This window comes from Oncorhynchus gorbuscha, linkage group LG26 (assembly GCF_021184085.1).
Source record: "Oncorhynchus gorbuscha isolate QuinsamMale2020 ecotype Even-year linkage group LG26, OgorEven_v1.0, whole genome shotgun sequence".
NCBI lineage: Eukaryota > Metazoa > Chordata > Actinopteri > Salmoniformes > Salmonidae > Oncorhynchus > Oncorhynchus gorbuscha.
In genome coordinates this window covers 5213760-5235864 of record NC_060198.1, presented here as the reverse complement: position 1 = coordinate 5235864, position 22105 = coordinate 5213760, and the positions used below count along the sequence as shown (strand labels likewise).

Below are 22105 nucleotides of genomic sequence, written 5' to 3'. Positions count from 1 at the left end.
AGACACATGCAGGACCAAGCACACACGTACATACACACAGACACACACACACAGGCGCATGCATGAACAAGCATACATATACACTCACAAAAGTTCCTCATACACACCCTCCAACTCCACACACACACACACACACACACACACACACACACACACACACACACACACACACACACACACACACACACACACACACACACACACACACACACACACACACACACACACACACACACACACACACACACACACACACACACACACACACACTCCATAATCTCCTCTCAGAATCCACACCCCAAAAAACGAATCAGTAAGTTGCTGCATTCTACACAACATCATGGACGGCTATATATCTCAGAAATGACACCCTGTCTCTCTGTGTCAACTCCATGGTACTGGCTGGGGCACTGATAGACTACTGTTGCCTGTGTGTGTGTGTGGTTAGCTAGAGTGGCATGGCACGGTTATGAACTACACTCAAATAAATCATTATTGTGCGTGTGTGTATACATATTTTTATATGTGTGTGTGTTCCGCTCCTGCAAAGTGTTTCTCACCTAAATGCTGGTAGGAAATTAAATGCAATCCCATGGTCCTTTGTTTACATAGATGTCAAACAGCTGCACATACATATCTAGGTTATCAGGACAAGCAAGGGGCCAGGAATGAACTTTGAACTCTGAAAATCGCACCTACTTAACTGTGTCAATGTAAAAACAAAAATCCTTGTGGTCACAGAGGGAGATAAAGCTACTACTTTACTACAGGGAGAGGACGGGTGTCGAGGGGAGAGAGGAGTGTTTCTGGGTGTGGAACAGACTGCCATCCTATCAAGGGGGAGTAGCAAGTTGTGGTGTTTTGATCAAGATCCAGCAGAGGTTGGAGAAAAAGAGGGGAGAGAGAGAGAGAGCAGAGAGAGAGAGAGAGAGAGAGAGAGAGAGAGAGAGAGAGAGAGAGAGAGAGCGACAGAGAGAGAGAGAAATACTTCCACCCACCTAACAGGGAGACACACTCATAAACAGCGGAGACACAGAGAGGGACTCAGAACTGCTGGAGGAGCACAGAGAGAGCACAAGGTGTCAGAGAGAGAGAGGAACACTTGACTTGAACACTAGAACACTTGAGTGGCTTCACTAACATAAGTATTATACTAATAACACAGACACACACAGTGAACCTTGAAACACAGACACACACACAGTGTACCTTAACACAGAAACACACACAATGTGCCTTCATTGAGGAGAAGTCTCACACTGACACACACTGAGTGACTAGCCTACACCTGAGAGCAGTGATATTTTACTTCAGAAAGAGGAGTCTTACACACAGACACTCTCTCTCACTCATACAGTACCTGTGCCCATCCTGAGAAGGGATATTGAACCCCAGAGAGAAGTGAGGAGGAAGGTGAAGGGGAGTGGATGGATGCCTTTTGTGAACTCAGTGGCCTGGATCCTCTATGGGTGAGTGCATGATGGACCTCATGTTCAAAAGTTCACTTGTTTGAGCAAGTACCTGTAGTCAACTGTTTGAAATCTATTTAGAATACAGTGCCTTCAGAAAGTGTTCACACCCCTTGACGTAAATGGATTTAATTGTCATTTTTGGTCAACGATCTACACAAAATACTATGTAATGTGGAAGTGGAAGAAAAATTCTAACATTGATTAAAAATGTATGACAAATAAAACCTTTGGCAGTGATAATTTTTGCATAAGTCTTCAAGCTTTGTCAAGTTGGTTGTTGATCATTGCTAAAAAGCCATTTTCAAGTCTTGCCATAGATTTTCAATTTGATTTAAGTTGAAATTGTAACTAGACCACTCAGGAACATTCAATGTCATCTTGGTAAGCAACTCCAGTGTAGATTTTACCTTTTTGTTTTCGGTTATTGTCCTGTTGAAAGGTGCATTTGTCTCCCAGTGTCTGTTGGAAAGCAGACTGAACCAGGTTTTCTTCTAGGATGTTTCCTGTGCTTAGCTTTATTCCATTTATTTTTATCCTAAAAAATGATGATGACAAGCATACTCATAACATGATGCAGCAAAACTTGTGGGATGCATTTGCAGTTTGTTTTGGTTATGTTTCAGATGATTTTGTGCCCAATAGATATCAATGGTAAATAATGTATTGTGTCATTTGGTCTCGCTTTTACAGTAAATAATAATGGAAAATGTGGAAGCTACCATGATTACGGATAATCCTGAATGAATCATGAATAATGAGCAAGTGACACAGGGAGCAGGGAGTGAAAGACGAGAGACGGCAACCAACCACCAAGCCGACTCGCACTATAGTAGACTAATAGCTGCCATAGCTAGGTTATTTATCATCAAACATGATGAGGTAGTACCTGTCTTGACTGCATCAAACCAGGAGAAGCTATTAAAGCTAACTAACTTTAGCTAGCTAGGCTAATTGAGGCTGCAGTGCACGCGCTTTCTCATCCTACAGTTACAAATAACAACAACTCCATTCAGAATACTGGGCAGAAGTCTACATGTTGGCTCTTGGTCGTTGTAGCATATCCTTCTCCTTTGACTTTCATCTTCCACTGATTAGATATCTCCTAACTTTTGCCACATACAGAGGCTCTATGACTGTAGCCTATTGCCGCTTTGCTGACTTATGATTGGCCAACAACAACAAGCTGTATTTCTCTCTCTCTCTCTCTCTCTCTCTCTCTCTCTCTCTCTCTCTCTCTCTCTCTCTCTCTCTCTCTCTCTCTCTCTCTCTCTCTCTCTCTCTCTCTCTCTCTCTCTCTCTCTCTCTCTCTCTCTCTCTCTCTCTCTCTCTCTCTCTCTCTCTCTCTCTCTCTCTCTCTCTCTCTCTCTCTCTCTCTCTCTCTCTCTCTCTCTCTCTCTCTCTCTCTCTCTCTCTCTCTCTCTCTCTCTCTCTCAACCCGTGACAATCATATCAGAGCCGACCCAGACCCGTGACATTATTTAGAATTCTGGATCCGGATCCGCTCGGGTCTCAGGTATTCGGATAGAGGTGGAGTATGATCTTTGGGGTATGATCTAAAGATTCAAGTTCCTTGGTGTGCACATCACTGACAACCTGAAATTGTCCATACACACAGACAGTGTGGTGAAGAAAGCGCAACAACCTCAGGAGGCTGAAGAAATTCTACAGATGTACCATTGAGAGCTGTCGGGCTGTATCACTGCATGGTACAGCAATTGCTCCGTCCGCAACTGTATGGCTCTCCAGAGGGTGGTGTGGTCAGCCCAACGCATCACCGGGGCACACTGCCTGCCCTTTGGGACATCTACAGCCCTCGGTGTCACAAGAAAGCCAAGAAGATCATCTAGGACCTCAGCCATCCGAGCCACGGCCTGTTCACCCCGCTACCACCTAGAAGGCGAGGTCAGTACAGGTGCATTAAAGCTGGGACCAAGAGACTGAAAAACTAAATAGTCCCAACTAGCCGGCTCCCACCCAGTACTCTACTTTGCACCTAGAGACAGTTGCTCTATGTACATAGTGCTGCCATATGTATACAGTCATTGAATCCCATATAACTACTGCTGTACACACCTTTTCTGTTCATATACTGTCCATACGGTCAATACACACCATTTCGGACTCTGACATGGCTCATTCTGATATTTTGGGGATTTGTGTGCATTGTTTTGTGCTGTTAGTTATTACTGTACTGTTGGAGCTAGAAACATAAGCATTTCAACACCATCCAACACCTTTGGGATGAATTGGAACGCCGACTGTGAGCCAGGCATAATCGCCCAACATCAGTGCTGACCTCACTAATGCTCTTGTGGTTGAATGGAAGCAAGTCCCCGCAGCAATGTTCCAACATCTAGTGGAAAGCCTTCCCAGAAGAGTAATGAATGTATAGAATATCATTGTATGCTGTAGAGTTAAGATTTCCATTCACTGGAACTACGGGGCCTAGCCAGCGCCATAAAAATCAGCCACAGACAATTATTCCTCCTCCACCAAAATTTACAGTTGGCCCTATGTATTGGGGCATCCGCCAATCCAAGATTCGTCCATTACACTGCCAGATGGTGAAGCGTGATTCATCACTCAAGAGAACGCGTTTCTACTGCTCCAGAGTCCAATGTTAGCTTACTTTACAGCACTCCAGCCGACGCTTGGCATTGCGCATGGTGATCTTAGGGTTATGTGCGGCTGCTCGGCCATGGAAACCCATTTCATGAAGCTCCCGATGAACAGTTGACGTTGCTTCCAGAGGCAGTTTGGAACTCGGTAGTGAGTGTTGCAACTGAGGACAGACAATTTTTATGCGATACATGCTACATGATGCTACATGCTACATTGATACAAGCACTCAGCGGTCCCGTTCTGTGAGCTTGTGTGGCCTACCACTTCATGGCTGATGAGTCGTTGTTGCTCCTAGATGTTTCCACTTCACAATAACAGCACTTACAGTTGGCAGCTCTAGCAGGGCAGAAATGTTATGAACTGACTTGTTGGGTGGTGCCACATGGGACAGTCACTGAGCTTTTCAGTAAGGCCATTCTACTGCCAATATTTGTCTATGGAGATTGCATGACTGTGTGCTTGATTTTATACACCTGTCAGCAACGGGTGTGGCTGAAGTAGCCAAATCCACTCATTTGAAGGGGTGTCCACATACTTTTGTATATATAGTGTATCATGCAATTATTGTGGCAGGACTATGTATTGTTCTGCAGGGATAAATGCATCTTGGCAGAGTAATGTGTACTGTGTAGGATTGTCTTTTTTACTAACGTTCTGCCAATTTTCTATAAGGTGCTCATTGGTGGTTGACTTTATTGTCCTGAAAGAGTTCAGTTCAAACTGTCCCAGCATGCACACGTTGACACATTTAAACCTACAGGGTGTAGAGTAAGTTCAGAGATCAGGCATACGTTTCCGAAAGTTTACTTTCAAAGTTAGGTTACTGAAGACTTTCCAGGTAGACGTCTCTGTGGTACAAGGGGCGGCAGGGTAGCGGTTAGTGGTTAGAGCATTGGACTAGTAACCGAAAGGTTGCAAGGTCAAATCCCCGAGCTGACAAGGTACAAAATCTGTCGTTCTGCCCCTGAACAGGCAGTTAACCCACTGTTCCTAGGCCGTCATTGAAAATAAGAATTTGTTCTTAACAGACTTGCCTAGTAAAATAAAGGTAAAAATAACAAATAAAAAGGAAGGTACAGTTGCACAGTATGCATTGACCTTTCTCAAATTACATTAGAGCCATAGGCACCTATGTAAGGGCACATAGGCAGACAGGAATAATCCTTGCCAAGAAAGACCTTAGGCGACGAGGTTCCAATATCCACACTAGCATACCACTTAATGAAGAAATCAATGTATTGGACATGCATTCTAATCTAAGTAGAGTGCTGGCTGTAATCTAAGTAGAATGATGGCATGGATAGTGACACCACGCTAAGCACGAGAATTGGAGTCTCAAAGAGTGTAAGCATCCTATGTGATGCTACGTAGGTAATGTAAGGATATCTGGGAATATCAGGTACAGCAAAGCATGTGGATCAATCAGTATGTGGACAGCTGCCGGTAATCCCTAATAGTACGCATAGGAGCAAAGCTCCACATTCTGTATCTTGATTCAAAAAATGTGAGAATGGCCCTGATCCAGCTAGAAAGCCATTAGTCAATCCCCCTGTCCTCTCTCTCTCTCTCTCTCTCTCTCTCTCTCTCTCTCTCTCTCTCTCTCTCTCTCTCTACCCCCTCCCCTCTTTCTCTATCACTCAGACCTGCTATTCACATGCCAGCCAAATTCAGATACACATGTGAACTATCATTGATGTACTTTTATTAGAAAATTGGAGAATGGCATTGATCCAGGAAGAGATGTATCGGTCAATCGCCTGTCATCACTCGCTCTCTGTCTCTGTGCCTCTCTCGCTCTCTCCGTGTGTCATTCTCTCTATTCCCCCTCTCTTTTTCTTTCTCTCTCTCACACACCTGATATTCACATATCAGTCTTATTCAGGAATAGACATGCAAACACTAATTGAGATTTCATCCATAGAACAGTCTGCTACTTCTAGAACAATCTGCTACCAAGTAACATGCCATAATCGTTATATTGCCAACAAAGCCAGAAACAAACATGGCCATTATCAGTCGATGTACCTTCCGAGCTCACCAATCTAACTGTATACAAAGGTGGCTGACCTAATCTTGTGCCAGCAGCCTCTTTAACAAAGTTCCCAACGTGGGACAAGACTTAAAACAGAATGTTGCGAATGGGAGAACTCTGGAACATTCAAATGAAACATTTACAGAAGGTGAAACATAGAAGACATAATGGATATGTAGTAATTGTATGGCAACGTATGTCCCGGGGCCCGGAGCCCTTCAGAGTGGTGCGGCTACATCAGCAACATAATCTTACTTTGGTAACAGTTCCAGTCAAAGAGCTGAAAGGTGAAAAGAGAATTATTTCATCCCCTATCAATCAAATGTTATTATCTTGCATTGTGGATAATGACAATTTGAAGTAGAGAATCCTGCATTCAGCAAGAGAGGTGTGGTTCAGAGAACACCTACTCTGCAAACTGGAGGGATTGTATTGAAACCCTGCAATTCAACATGTTTTGAAAACCTTATCTTAAATCAAAACTACTCTGCAATTTGGGAGACGTGACAAAGGCAATGATGAACAGTCCTGTCGAGACAATTACAACATTCTCTAAATGACAATGAACAGATCCAATTTAACTAACTAAATAACTAGTATGCCAAATGGTTGAGATCTTTGGACACATTTATGCTTGCAGTGACGTAAAGTATTACGGCGAAGAATTGAATGATATCAAAAAGGAATCAGAATGTATCATTTCTCTCAGATAACTGAAAGGTGCACAACACAGTCCATGTAGGCTCTCTCTCCTCAGTTCACATCACTACGTTTGATAGGTAAAAATAGACCTTCCATTTCCATCCAAACCAAGGTCTGGATGAAGCTTCTGTAGCCAATTCAGAAAACGCTGAGCAAGGTGACCAAGAAAAAGCTTTTGAGTTTGTTTGACAACTTACGATTCTTATATAACAGTTGTAAAAGTGTTTGTTCGCAGGCCTAAATTTACCACAGGAGCCAAGGAGAGACTGTGAAAAAGACTCCCACTCATTGAGTCAATAGCCATCTAGCACTTCAGAAGAATACCTGTTACATGGAGAAAATATTCAGTAGGTGGATGAATTTCCTCACACATGATCTGGAGTATTTTATGTAGTAGGAGCAGAATTTCCTCATGTGGGATGGATAAACTTAACTGAAATTAATAACACATTTGTTAGTATAGTAACACATTTGGTATTGCTGTTGCGTAAAGACCGAACATACAGCTGTTATGAATTGTGGTCACTCTCCCTTATGCCCTTGGGAGTCTGCCTTGCCCCGCTGCTACAAGCTGCTGTGTGTGTGTTTGTGTGTGTGTGTGTGTGTGTGTGTGTGTGTGTGTGTGTGTGTGTGTGTGTGTGTGTGTGTGTGTGTGTGTGTGTGTGTGTGTGTGTGTGTGTGTGTGTGTGTGTGTGTGTGTGTGTGTGTGTGTGTGTGTGTGTGTGTGTATGATTCACAATGCTGCATTGCCGCCACTCAACAAGTCCAGCCGACCATAGTAGTTAAACCCACTTCCTCTCGCAACTCTACAGGCACCTCTAGCTCCTCCAAACTGCAGCCAGACACCCAGCCCCTCGTCAGAGGGCTTAGAGGTGATAAACAGGGAGAGGTGAGAGTACAACAGAGCACTTAGAGGCTAAGAGTATTTTGGTGTTTTTAAGGTCAGACTTCCTTCCTTTTCAGCCCACCGTCGCCGGGGACTGCAGGCTTGCATGATGCAATCTGGAAATGTGGATTTGGCAACTTCGGCCAACAGTACACACTTCGGTCGGCACAAACAGAATACATCCCACTGTCGTCTAAGTGGGTTTGTATCGTCATCATGTACTGTAATATTTTGACTGACTTCGCCCTTCCAAATGGGAAAGTTTTTAAACGTGGTGGAGCCGTGGGTTAAAATATTCCAGGACTGACTCAGCTCTGTAGACAAAAAGACGAAAAACTCCCAAGCTCCAACCATCCAACCAACGCGCACACAGATTACCGTATGTTGACTTGCTGTGGTTTCACTCTCCATTGCCTAGATACACAGACCAGGACATTATACTGTAGCCAGCGTCCAGTTTCTCTGGACTGGCCTCAGCCCTGCTTCAAACAGTTCATTTAACAACCCTTGCCCTCAATCTGTCACTAGGCTAATACCCTGACAGGGGTAAACTGTTAGACTGATATATCAAATTGACGTTCCTCAAGTTGACAATACAGTAGGCGAAGCTTGAAGGAAAATTGGTTGAGTTGAATTTATTTGAACACAGCCAATTTAGAGACTGAATGAGAAATGCTGTACTTAAAATGAACTCATGAAAACAATGAACAATACTCCATTACATAAATATAAATCTGTATTGAGTCAAGAAATAAATTAATTCTACTCAGTGCAGAGAATGGTGCAGAAACCTACTCCTCCACCCTCTACCATCCTAATTCACACATATTAACGGGTCTATCTTTGTCTTTTCCAGGACTGGAATCGAACGTGGTACACGGACAAACCGGACCTGACCGAGTGCTTCCAGAACACGGTGCTGGTCTGGTTCCCGTGCGTCTACCTCTGGCTGTTGGCGCCCTTCTACGCCCTCAAACTCTACTGCCATGACTGTGGATGCATCCGAATCTCCACTCTCTGCACTGCCAAGACGGTGAGCCAACCCATAGAATCCCAATATGGTCAGTGGTCGGTCCAACGATCACAGAACAGTGACTTGACTTGTCCATTCTAGTCATTCTATCTCTATGAGTTTATAAGCACATCCAGTGACTTGCAGATGCAGGGTACAAAAAGTAAAGTCATGAAAGAAAAATAGATACCCAGTACCCACACACTGCTGGATGCGCCTGTAGTGTTATTCAGTGCAACGTTTCAACCCGAAAGTACAACCAGCCTGCACCAACCAGTCCTGAGCCTTAAGACCAGCCTTTAAACCAAACCGCAAGAGAAGACATGGCATGGCCATTAACATTATACAAGACCAGGCGAGTGTTCGAGTGCACCAACCATATCTGGCATAAAATAATATGAGTGTGAAGTACTGTGAAAACCAAGCACCACATGGTTAGTGTTTATATAGGGCCGGCCGGGGACAATTTCATGCCTTAGAGAGCAAGAGGAGGGGATATCAGTGGGGAAAAGCCTTGAAGGTTTAGAGAGTACTCAAGAAAGCATAGAGAGTTTACAGGACGAACGTAAGAGTTTATAGGACGAACATAAGAGTTTATAGGACAAACATAAGAGTTTATAGGACGAACGTAAGAGTTTATAGGACGAACGTAAGAGTTTATAGGATGGCATACATGGCACTCCAAGAGGGTTACATGTACATTTAAATGTCTTGGTCCCTTCTCACTTTCCAATGTTATGTTCCATGTGGTTGTACTTCAGTCTGTATAAAGTATATAAAATACTTACAATATGGAGACATGCAACTTGACAATATGTATTGACAGTTCCAGAGTCTCTTGAGTCCAGATTGTCATTTAGGTGCTAAAGATGCATGTTTCTGGTTTCCCCAGTAACCAAAAGGTTTGAATCAATCACAATGAAAGTACTGTAGACCTCACTCTGCTTCCCTCCCTGTGTCTGTCCATCCTCCAGGTGCTGGGGTTCCTCCTGGCCTCATTTGGCTTCGTGGAGTTCTTCTACATTCTTCTGGAGAGGAGTCATGAGATCCAAAACCACATGGTCTTCCTCCTCAGTCCCATCATACGCAGCTTGACTGTGGTAAGTACTGTAACCATCACCCAATGTCTTTGTCTCAGCTTCTTTCTTCACGATTGCTCTCTCTCTCTATCTACTGTTTATGTCTCAGTATCTGCTGTTGACTTCTCTTCCCTGACAGTAGATCCTGGGGGTTGCTTTCCCCCCCTACCTTTATTTAAGCAGGTGACAATCGTGATATATATTTTTAATGCACCGCCAGGATCTGCTGTCAAGGAAGAGAAGTCAAGAGGCGATACTGAGACATAGTAGATGGAGAGAGCAATCGTGAACAAAGGGGCTTCCCTGACAGCAGATCCTGGGGGTGCATGCGTATAGCAGCAGTTTGAGTCCTTTACTCCTGATTTACTCTTCGAGAGGGCAGGGGCTAAGTAAAGCCTTCTGTCAATAAACACTGTGTGACAACTACAATGATTACAAAGACATACAGTACTCTACTCTCAAATCATCCGCCCCACTAATTTACAGTACTGGGATCAGGCAGAGAAGAACGTCGGTGGAGAGCAGTGCAGTGCACTATGGGAGGCCCAGCTAGATAGAATGAAGTCATGTTTACTACTGTGTGGGGGGTATAATGTCAGATTTAAAACAGAGGCAGAGGTGCAAGGGGTTGGGAATAGGCAGTGTGCCTCCTGTAGCTGACTCACAGAGCCATGACCCCCCTACCCATAACTCCCCTCTCCCTCAGAGGCCGAACACAAGTGCTGCACAGACTCAGTCCCTCCAAATCAGACAGCCTGGCCCACCTGTGGTCACCTCAGACTCTTAGGTCAATATCAGCAACTGTTTGGGTGAAGAAATACTGAATGCATCTCTTGTACCAAGTACACAAGGCATCCATTTTTTAAAAGGTCACTTTTTTATCACATTAGGGACCCAGATTTGAAATCCAAGACATTGCTACAGTTAACCAGCCATGATATTTACAGTTGATTGGTTGGTTGCTATGTAAATAAAAAGCCAAGGCCAATCATTTTCTGGACACCCTCTGGTTTCCCCATACGTAAAGCTAAGGAACACCGTGTCCAAAAGAAACTACGTTATTTTGCTTGTTTCTCGTACTCATCGACCCATATACAGTCAATGTATGGGATTTTTTTTTAATTCACCAGACTCACCCCGGTTCGTGGTCATGGTTACTCTCCCTTCCTACCATGAGAGCTGCTTGCAAGACACGCCATCTGCTGTAATCAGCGACACCATGACGCAGAGTTATTTTCCACCCCAATTCCCCAGACTTCCAGTATAATTACTAGGTAGGGAATTGAGTTAGGTTTTAGTTTAGTAATGGACTTAGTTACACCCACTGACTTCCATTCAAGGAAATGGGTTCCTCTCAAAAGGGAATGACCATTTCTTGTTTGCAATGTGGTTAGTTAGGCAACAGGCCAAGCAGCATAGAAACTGGGAAATGAACCTGACATCCAACCACACAGCATAGATCTTTTTCTATAGTGTTTCTACCTATCCTGGTCCCAGATCAGTTTGTGCTGTCTTGCCACACTATAACCTTTAGGAGTTGTCAAGGTAGCACAAAACTATCTGGGACCAGGCTAGTTTCTATGGCGTCATTGATCTATCAAGAGTTTATACTGGTAATTATGAGTCTGGAGGCCATTTCTTTGCCTGCAATGTGGCTAGTCTAACAATTGCCATAGAATCTGAAAATTAACCCAACAATCACCATATTTATCTCCACTCTATAGCATACATATAGTGTTTATATGGTGTTTATGGCTGGTTGCTTAAAAACAGGAGAGTTTTTAAGATATGATGGAACCAGTATGGTATCTATTATGCAACTATATAACCACACTCTACTTTTAGTGATGAGCTGGCGAGGCTAGATGACTTCTCAACATGACCAAACTACAGACAGTCAGAGATAATTACAGCCAAAACTCAGTCCGTGGAGAGACGAGGCATTTTTCGGATAGACACTGGTGCCCCAAAACATGGAATCAATCCTGTTTAATCTACTTATTTTACTAAACATTTATTTAACCAGGCAAGTCAGTTAAGAATGTTATTTTATTTACAATGACAGCCTGAACAAAATAGAAGAGCTCAGAGACTTTTATGAATAAAATAAAATAACTATAGTGCAATTCAGGCAAAAGGCAATGCATGGATGGAGGGATGGAAGGAAGGAGGGGTGGAGGGCATAGTACCATACATCTGTTGTTTTATTGAAGGAAGTCAGCAGGATAACAGCTGCTTCTGTGGTCAGGGAAATCCCAATCTAACCTCTTTCTCCAAAACCAGCAAAAGCCAAAACCAATCCTTACAAATATTTTATATTTAGCCATTGATTCTTCTCAGCTTTCTTCTCAGCCTCAGAGAGACTACTGGGAATGACAGTGAATACAGAGGATTTATTGAGGGATTAATTTTCATCTTCAAAGTAATAGTTGTTGAGTTTCAAAGTAGACTTGCTTGCCAGTCCTCAGTCGGGGGTCTCTCCTTTCAAAACACTCGCTTGACTTTCACTGTCCGTTGTAATGCAAGTCTTACTAATCTCACTCTCTCTCCCACTCTCTCCTCAGGTCCTGGCCATATGCATCATCCAGTTGGAGAGGATACGAGGCTGTCGTTCCTCTGTCTTCCTCTTCCTGTTCTGGGTCCTGGTGGTGGTGTGTTCCCTGGTGCCCCTACGGGCAAAGATCCAGCTGGCTATGTACGAGGTACGGTGGTAGTAGAACATGACTTTATTCTCTATGGTCTATGGGAGAAGTAGCAGGTGTGATGACACAGGCACTAACATACTCAGTGTCTGGATGACTGATGTTACAAGTTCACGCTATGTGAATGTAGGTTAATAGAGACTACTGTCAAAACAGTCATGACACACAGTAATTTTGTATCGTAGGAAACAATTTACTTGGATGAATATGCTACGCCTACATCCTGACTGTTATGTCTGCTTAGGTTTGCACTCAGTGACCCTGCAGAACCAGTTTGTCTGAAGGGTTGTCTAGGGTCTAGGGTTGTCTACCCATAGTCTAGACTTAGAGACTAGAGAGCGCATTGCTTGATATAGAGATGTTGTTGTGCCTGCTATGCTTTATTCGTAACTCCACAAAATTAACCAAGGGTTTTCTAGTCTAGACTTAGCATGACTTGGGTAGAAATGCATTGCCTCCCAAAAGTCGACAGAGGAAACCCTGCAGTGTTGGTAGGGCGGATGACAGACACTGCCAACTCTCGTCTCCCTTGTCTCCCTAAAGCCTCTGTAGATTACTAGACTCCCCTCTCCTCTCATCCGGTGTCTCTTCCTTCCAGACACTGCAATCATTGTCCTCGTATTTGTCAAAGCGGTAACAGCATTCATGCTTTTAGAAAAACACACATCCATATCACATCCTTATCTCCTCCAGTATGACAGTACCACATGTAGTGTTTAGGCCAGCGGTAATGACAGGTCTGAGGTAAAACCGATAGTGATGGTGAGACAACCCAACATGGCAGCCCAGGGTCAGACCAGAGGCACGTCAACACCACTTTTATAGGCAGGAGCATCCAGCAAACACCTACTGGGACCGACCTACTGGGTAATACAGTATTTGTATTATCCTCTCAACACAGTCACATACACCGGGAGAACAAAACATTAAGAACACCTTCCTAATATTGAGTTGCACCCCCTTTTCCCCTCAGAAGAGCCTCAATACATCGGCACAAGGTGAATGGCCCATGTTGTCTCCAATGCTTCCCACAGTTGTGTCAAGTTGGCTGGATGTCCTTTGGGTGGTGGACCATTCTTGATAGACTAGAAACTGTTGAGTGTGAAAAACCCTGGTTAGATTTAACAGATGACATCCATAAGGGATCATAGCTTTCACCTGGATTCACTTGGTCAGTCTGTACACTAGTGTATAGACGGGCACATTTTGAAACGTGCACACACGTGACAATAATATAATAATAATATGCCATTTAGCAGACGCTTTTATCCAAAGCAACTTACAGTCATGTGTGCATACATTCTACGTATGGGTGGTCCCGGGAATCAAACCCACTACCCTGGCGTTACAAGCGCCATGCTCTACCAACTGAGCTACAGAAGGACCACCACCAGCACTGATCATTTGGACAAACTCAGAGAAGAACTTTGAGACAGCTCTTCTGGTAGACAGGCAACAACATTAGAAGACAGTTGTACCTGTATCTCAACATGAGACATTTCACTGCACCGGTAAAAGCGTTGAGAGTGTACAGAGCTCATGTTTGGTTTTGCAGACCCAATTCCCTCGGCTCGTTGGTCAGACCAACTGACCTATGTTTACAGGCATATATTACCACTCACTCCTAGCCCCATGGTATGTTGACGACAACCTCATCCTATGTTGCACCCAGAGTTCAGATGGGGAGAACAAACTAGATCCAGCCGCATAGTGAAAACAGGGTCAGGATGGTATGGGGCTAGGAGTGAGTGGTAATATATGCCTGTAAACATAGGTCAGTTGGTCTGACCAACGAGCCGAGGGAATTGGGTCTGCAAAACCAAACATGAGCTCTGTACACTCTCAACGCTTTTGACCCTGTTTTCACTATGCAGCTGGATCTAGTTTGTTCTCCCCATCTGCACTCTGGGTGCAACATAGGATGAGGTTGTCGTCAACAACTACAGGAAACGGAGGGCCGAATATTCCCCCATTCACATGGGCTGTAGTGGAGCGGGTCGAGAGCTTCCAAGTTCCTCAGTGTCCACATCACTAAGGACCTATCCTGGTCCAAACACACCAACACAGTCGTGAAGAAGGCACGACAATGCCTCTTCCCCGTCAAGAGGCTAAAAAGATTTGGCATGGGCTGTCAGATGATCAAAAAGTTATACAGCTGCACCATTGAGAGCATCTCGACTGGCTGCATCCCCACTTGGTATGGCAACTGCTCGGCATCTGACCGCAAGATGCTACAGAGGGTAGTGCGTACGGCCCAGTACAAGTCCCTGCCATCCAGGACCTATATACCAGGTGGTGCCAGAGGAAGGGCCTAAAAATTGTCAAAAACTCCGGCCAACCAAGTCATAGACTCTTCTATCTGCTACCGCATGGCAAATGGTACAGGTGTGCCAAAAGTTCCTGAACCTCTTCAATCCCAAAGTCATAAGTGTGCTAAATAGTTAACCAAATAGCTAACCGGAATATCTGCATTGACCCTTTTTGCACTATTTTGACTCTATGCATACACACTGGACTCTACCCACACACTCACACAAACTTACACTGACAATCCAACACATACACACACATTCGCCAACACTCACTCATCACATACAGAAATAGCAGCAGTGTATCTATCCTGTTGCCTAGTCACTTTACCCCTACCTATATGTACAAATCTTCCTCTTCCTCTTCCTCAATTTCCTCGTACCCCTGCACATCGACTAGGTACTGGTACCCCCTGTACATAGCCACGCTATCATTGCTCATAAGCCTTTGACTGTAAATCTACACCTGTTGTTTATGAAGCATCTGACAATTAAATCAAAATCAAATCAAATTTTATTTATATAGCCCTTCGTACATCAACTGATATCTCAAAGTGCTGTACAGAAACCCAGCCTAAAACCCCAAACAGCAAGCAATGCAGGTGTAGAAGTAATTACAATTTGATCATAAGTCGCACCTGTGCGGCAGATAGCCTAGCGCTTACGAGTCTTGTGCCAGTAACCGAAAGGTCTCTGGTTCAAATCCCTGAGCCAACTAGATTAAAAAATATTTTTCCTTTGAGCAAGGCACTTAACCCCAACTGCTCCTGTAAGGGCTGGATCAGAGTGTCTAAAATGATAAATGACTAAAGTGACAAAATCACTCCAACTGCCGTTTACTATGGCTCTGACTTTCACACAAAGGGAAACGGGTAAACATTAGGTTGACATATGGGCCATCAAAAACAGGCCTGCTGGTCTCTTATAAGTTAAGAATAACATGTGAAAACCACATTTCACATAATACGTGGTTAATATCACTGTTTTGGCTGTCTTCCATTGAGAAAGAGGGAGGGAGGGTTGTTGGTTTGTGTCTGCTTCTCCCACAATCTCTCTATTTACAGATATGGGTCGTAGCGTGACTGCAGGGAGCTTTTTACTATTGCTTCATTTATATTAAAGACTTTGGTTTTTCACCATGATTTGGCTTTACGGTTCAAAATAAGCTTTATTGAGTCTCTCTGTGATCGTGGCCTATAACCATATCCTGTCCTATATAGTGTTTCTTATGTTGAGTTCAAGCATGGGAAATCTTGAAATCTTTATCTGGGAAGAAAAGCTTGCATTTTGACAAACTCATGCAAACCCACACTGATGAAATAAAAAGTATCGCAATTAATGATACATTGTTTACTAGTTGTGACAGAGCATTTAAATTGAAACACGATTTCCTTGATGGCACAGTTCCAATGCTGTGTGTAACCAACCCATTTCCATGTCTTAAAACTCAAAAGATGCATGTCTCAGTAACCCACAAATGGTTACACAACTATATGTTGCATGAGAAATGCAATGACAACAATAACGTTGGCAATTGTACTTATTTAACCTTTATATACTTAGGCAAATCATGTAATATTCACTGTTTTCTTTTTTTAACAGGGTATCACCACCGATATTGTGAGATACACAGCGTTTTTCTCCTACTTCTCACTCCAACTGGCCCAGCTCTTCCTGTGTTGTTTCGCTGACCAGCCTCCAGAGGGAAAAACCGTCCTCGTCAAAGTAGGCATTAGATCAGAACGTGGGCTATATTTCACTTCCGTCAAAATGCTCTCTCCTTCCAAAACATGAGAGAATGCTCGGGCAGAGACTGGGATTGAGAATAGAAGCCATCTTGTGGTTTTTGACTTTCGTTGTCAACACACTTCCTGAGTTTCCCTTTTGGTGGAAGTTCAAGTGATTCACTTCCTCTCTCTGCCCACTTTCCTACGAGGACACTGTGAATTAATGAATGAATGTGTTGTCTACTCTGTCCATTTCATACACACGACTCACACACCACATGAACCATGCTACAACCGTTACACCACTACTACACCAACGTTGTTCTGTATTTATGCGGTTTACGGAATCACACTCTCTCACAGTCGGTCCAATCAAAAAAGACTGATGAATCATGTTCCAACCAAACAACCATAGCGACTATAACAACTCCCGTTCTAATCAACCTGACTTTGGTAGTGGTAGCTACAGTGAAGCCTGTATAGTCCATGACATAATAATGTATCTCGAGAGAAAAACAAGAAAACAAACTGTCCCAAAAAACTCCTAAATGTCTCTCAGCATCTGTCCTGGTCGGCCAGCGGTAGTGAGGTTCAGAGGACTGGAAGCCACAGCCTGGAGTAAGAGCCACACCCTAGTTTGTGCTCTGCTCCCCCCACATCTTGGTCAGAGATTCTCATAGTCAGTCACAACACCAGAGAAAGTGAGGGATGGAGAGGAAGAGCGAGAGAGATGGAAAGAGAGACAGAGTAAGACCTCCGGTGAGGGGGCGGTAGAGGGAAGAGAGGTTGCCAAAGATCGAGCATGAGCACAAATTGCTAGTGTGTCGGTGTGTGTGTTCAGCATGGTGCCACAGTGACGACACGTTACCACCCAGCATGGACCTCAAATTCTCCTCCCAACCCTAGCTCCAACACTAACTCTAACTGTTTACGCGCTTTACTCCTGTCCACAGTCTCCAGCTATTTACACATGCAGTTTCCACTGAGGACCACCTTACTGCATCATGCTGTTTAAACTCATTAGCATCCAGTAAATAGACTCCACAAGTACATCATAGAACCATTAAAGTCAGCCACAGAGGAGTCCTATGTTTTACCAAAGCCTTTAAACATTGAGAGATTTACATGGTGGTCAAAGTCAGTGACATTCACCCTCTAATCTGTTTCAGAACCCATGTCCAGTCAAGGATGCCTCTTTCCTGTCGAAGATGCTCTTCTGGTGGTTTACTGGGTAAGATGGTTTAATGAAACTCTCAAACAACATGTTGACTTGTTTGAAAAATCTTTTATACTGCAAATCTTATAATGTACGTGGGTGTTTGTGTATAACTTATACACTGAGTGTACAAAACCTGAAGAACACCTGCTCTTTCCATGACATAGACTGACCAGGTGCAAGTCAATAAAGGTGTTCTTAATTTGCACACTCAGTATATCATCGCTGTTCCCCTCAGGCTGGTGGTTAAAGGTTATCGTACCCCTCTGGAAGCTGGAGACCTGTGGAACCTGAGGGAAGAGGACACATCGGACAAGATCCTCTCTGATCTGGAGGAGGAGTGGACAACAGAATGTGCCAAACTGCAACAGTAAGAACCAATTACAATATGCATCTCTCGCCAAACTAATTATGTAGCTTCAGACACTCAGGAATCAATTAACTTACTTTTATGACATTGACATTGTGGTTAAACTTCAGAATAGTGTCTGCCTATAACTCTAGATGATCGAGGACCCTTGAAGAGCTTGTGTAGTTGTAATCGGAAAAACAAGCTGTCTCGCTAAGGGACACTTAAGTCCGAAAATAGGTCAAAAGAGGTCCCCTAAGGACAGCATACTGTAACGTCGAGACACTAGCTTTGAAGATCCCATTGTTAAATTCCAAAACCTTGTGTTAAGCGCTCATCTACTCACGTGTGAGCAGGATAATGCCTTTTATTGGTGCTGAAAAGTCTTCTCTTCACATTTTTGCACCGGAGATGTGTCAAATGAACAACAATGACTATTGTTGAATTTTTTTCATCCCTTTGTTTCATATTAAAAGAAACAGCCAATATATAGGGCCATCAAACCCAGATGTCCTCTCTGTCTGCTTGTTTAACCAGGCAGGAGAAAACCATGGTGGCAGCCGTGGCGCTGGGCACCAGACTGCCCGACCAGGCCCAGATACTCAGGAAGCTGCAGAAGGAGCAGAGCTCTGGCTTCTGTCTGCTGAGGACACTGGCCAGGAACTTGGGACCTTACTTCCTTACTGGGACAATGTGCATCATCTTCCACGACTTCTTTATGTTTGCCATCCCTCAGGTGCTCAGGTAAAAATGGCTAAGGGTTTGACGTTAATTCTACACAGGAGACTAAGCTCCCATAAATCCATGGCATCACATCGTAAACAAAGCCATCGTAAACAGGGCAGCACTTGACACAATAATCCCTTGCAAGTCAGACAGATTCCACGTCTATTTCCAATACCCTTTACATTGATATACATACTAAAATGTCAATTTGGCAACCTTAAAACTGGACCCGCCATGCTTGACCCATCTCTGGCACCCAATGCCAGTCTAGACAGGAACCTTGTTGTTGTTGTTGCACGACCATGGCTTGGTGGAAGTGTTAATTACGGTCAAGAGAAAGGAGTCAGAGACCACAGCTTTCTGCCCCAACATGGAGAGTCAAGGACATTAGCTTAGTTTAAGGGAGGGAAGAAAAGAAAGAAAGGAAAGAGAGAGTGAAGCGAAGGCTCTAAACAGCAGAAAGGCTGAGGTTGATCTGGTGGACCACAATAAGAGAGCCACTAGCCAAGTGTTGAGGCCAGCCCAGCCACAAGAGGCGCACTGTTGTGCAACTAGAGACGGCTTTGTGTCGACCAGCAGGCCCTGCGGCCACACTAATGATCATAGTCCGCACAGGGCTGCATGGCAAAGCAGTGAAAGTGAAGGAACATGACAGGGGTACATAAAGCTGACAGAGAACAGTAACTTGTCTGTGCTTATGACTCCATTAAATGCACTGCATTGGCAGTGGCACAGTGTCCATGTTCAGTGTATAGGCTTATGTTTTATAGTATGAATAAGACTCTGTTGAGTTGAGTATGCTGAAAGTCTCCAGAAACATGAAGCAGAACGTATCCACAGGAAGCACTGTATGATATTACCATGTTCTCTCTTTCACCCTTATCCCCTCTCCAACAGTCTTCTTCTGGGCTTCATGAACGAAGAAGACGCCCCCCTGTGGAAGGGTTACTTCTACGCTACCCTGATGTTCCTGCTGTCCTGTCTCCAGTCCCTGTTCAACCACCAGTACATGTACACCTGTTTCACCGTGGGCATGAGAGTGAAGACAGCCGTGATGGGACTGGTCTACAGAAAGGTACATCGTCGTGCCAACCAGTCGTGCCAACCAGTAGACAGTGGGTGACTGTGCGTCACGTTGTACACAGGCTTGAAATTCCAACGTAAATAAACTATACCTCGACAATTAACATATTATTTTTTCCAAGGACCAAAAAGAAAAACAATGAAAAATAAATATGTTAATTGTCAAGTTTAGGGTTTATTTAAGTTGGAAAAATAGGTTCTGGGTGTTAAGAAACCTTGAAATCAAGTGTTACATAATACTCATTTACTGGAGGTTTAACTTGAGGTTGTTCTGTTTTTCCTCTAGTCTTTGGTGATCAACAGCGCATCCAGGAGGACGTGCACAGTGGGGGAGATCGTCAACCTGGTATCAGCCGACACTCAGAAGCTCATGGACTTTGTGGTTTACTTCAACGCAGTGTGGCTGGCTCCTATCGAGATCGCCCTCTGCCTCTTCTTCCTCTGGCAGGTATGGATGGCACTGTCACTTCTGTTTTTGTTGGTACTCATTGATGACGGACATTTGTTTTCTTTGCTACACATTTATAACACATTGCTTTTGATGACTTGTGTAAAACGATGCCATTTTACAGCACCTAGGCCCATCTGCGCTAGCCGGAATTGCCACCGTCATCCTCATCTTCCCACTCAATGGATTCATCGCCAAGAAAAGGAGCAAACTGCAGGTACGGACATGTCCTAAGAGGAGATTCATATGCACTTTGATCTCAGTGCAAAAAGATCTGGGACCAGACAGTCTTTCCAGGCTACTTTGACCCCAGGCAGTAGCCAAATCAGAATGTGATTTTGCATGCTTGGTCAGGGATGCCACAGCTGGTTTACATAGCCGAAACAGAGCTGTGTGGGAGTGCGGGTTGGATGGATGTCTCCACCATGTTATGCTTATGAAAAACAACCACAGAAAAAAAGGGTCTATAAAAGGCTATATTTTCCATTTGTTTTTTGGAAAAACAACAGACAGTTTTGGCAATAATGCCTGTTTTAATCTAATTTACAGTCGTAGAATGTCACTGGCCGCTTTGTTGTTTCCTCGTCGTAAAACTGCTAAGTGTTAAGAACTGTGTTCAATACTGTAACAGAGTACGATTCTAATTAAATTAAACAAGTACATACTTCTGTAGAGTGCTCAACATTAGCTGTTACTTGACAAGTATCTGCAGCTGTAACTGACAACTCAATGTTTATAAAATTACATTAAATCACATTTTATTTGTCAATGGCTTCGTCAAACAAAAGAACACACAAAATAGCAGAATTGGTCAGGAGCCCGTAAGACGGCTACTATCCACTGCAGCGCCATCCTGAGATGAGTAATAGATACAGGTATGCTGGTGCAACAACATTTCTATAGGTTTTCTATTGTGCTGTTCTCTTGTGGTGTTGCTGTCCTCTTCCCTTGACTATCTATTTAACCATGTCTTTGAATGCTTCTACCTAGGAGGTACAGATGAAGTTTATGGATGGGCGAATCAAGCTGATGAACGAGATCCTGAACGGGATCAAGATCCTGAAGTTCTATGCATGGGAGAAGGCCTTTCTGGAGCAGGTCCTGGGATACAGGGAGAAAGAACTGAAGGCCCTGAAGAAGTCCCAGATCCTCTACTCCATCTCCATCGCCTCCTTCAACTCATCCACTTTCCTGGTATGTGCAATACAATATAACTAGTAGTAATAGTTATTTGGTCTTTTGGAGTATAGCTCAGTGTCTACTCTTTACTTTTTTATTTATAAAAAAAAAAAAACTTTATAGACAACACATAAAACTTTATAGACAACACAAACAGTACAACCCCAACCCCTCATTCTCCCATCCATCCCCTCAGAATAACAATTCTTAGCAGCACAAATGGCCACTAGAACAGACATGATTACTTACCAAAATATGCAAGTTCCACTAAGTAAAAGGCAGGCTCTCCAGGTATTGTATTAATGGGGACCAGGTTAAACTTATATCAGGACCCAAACACAGTGTACTTAACCTTCTCCAGAGACAGAGACGACATCACCTCCTTAACCCACTGCATGAAGAAGGACAGCTTCGCAGACTCCTAGTGAAAGAGGACAAGGTGGCGAGCTAGCAGCGATGTAGCATTCTGGTCTAGGGGAAGTACACCAAAAATATCAGTGACTGGGTTGGGGTCACTGCCATTTTTGGGGTACTTTGTGTAAAGTACCCCCCACAAATAAT

General features: G+C 43.8%; 1 protein-coding gene across 3 annotated transcripts in view; it reads left to right on the top strand.

Annotated features, from left to right (window-relative positions):
• The first annotated feature begins 981 nt into the window (after window positions 1–981).
• The window catches only part of LOC124015397 (multidrug resistance-associated protein 1-like), a 33697-nt gene continuing 12573 nt past the window's right edge, over window positions 982–22105 (top strand). The window contains exons 1-13 of one of the 3 annotated variants that reach the window (XM_046330560.1): window positions 997–1079; window positions 1358–1469; window positions 8571–8747; window positions 9701–9826; window positions 12370–12507; window positions 16419–16541; window positions 17713–17774; window positions 17998–18129; window positions 18646–18852; window positions 19732–19909; window positions 20204–20365; window positions 20490–20582; window positions 21356–21559. In XM_046330560.1, coding sequence (XP_046186516.1) covers window positions 1428–1469; window positions 8571–8747; window positions 9701–9826; window positions 12370–12507; window positions 16419–16541; window positions 17713–17774; window positions 17998–18129; window positions 18646–18852; window positions 19732–19909; window positions 20204–20365; window positions 20490–20582; window positions 21356–21559 — 1644 coding nt within the window. In that variant the 5' untranslated portion in view covers window positions 997–1079; window positions 1358–1427. Of the gene's footprint in view, window positions 1470–7049; window positions 7176–7640; window positions 7718–8570; window positions 8748–9700; window positions 9827–12369; window positions 12508–16418; window positions 16542–17712; window positions 17775–17997; window positions 18130–18645; window positions 18853–19731; window positions 19910–20203; window positions 20366–20489; window positions 20583–21355; window positions 21560–22105 lie in introns of those variants that run through there. The other 2 variants (XM_046330558.1, XM_046330559.1) reach the window with 2 other exon arrangements.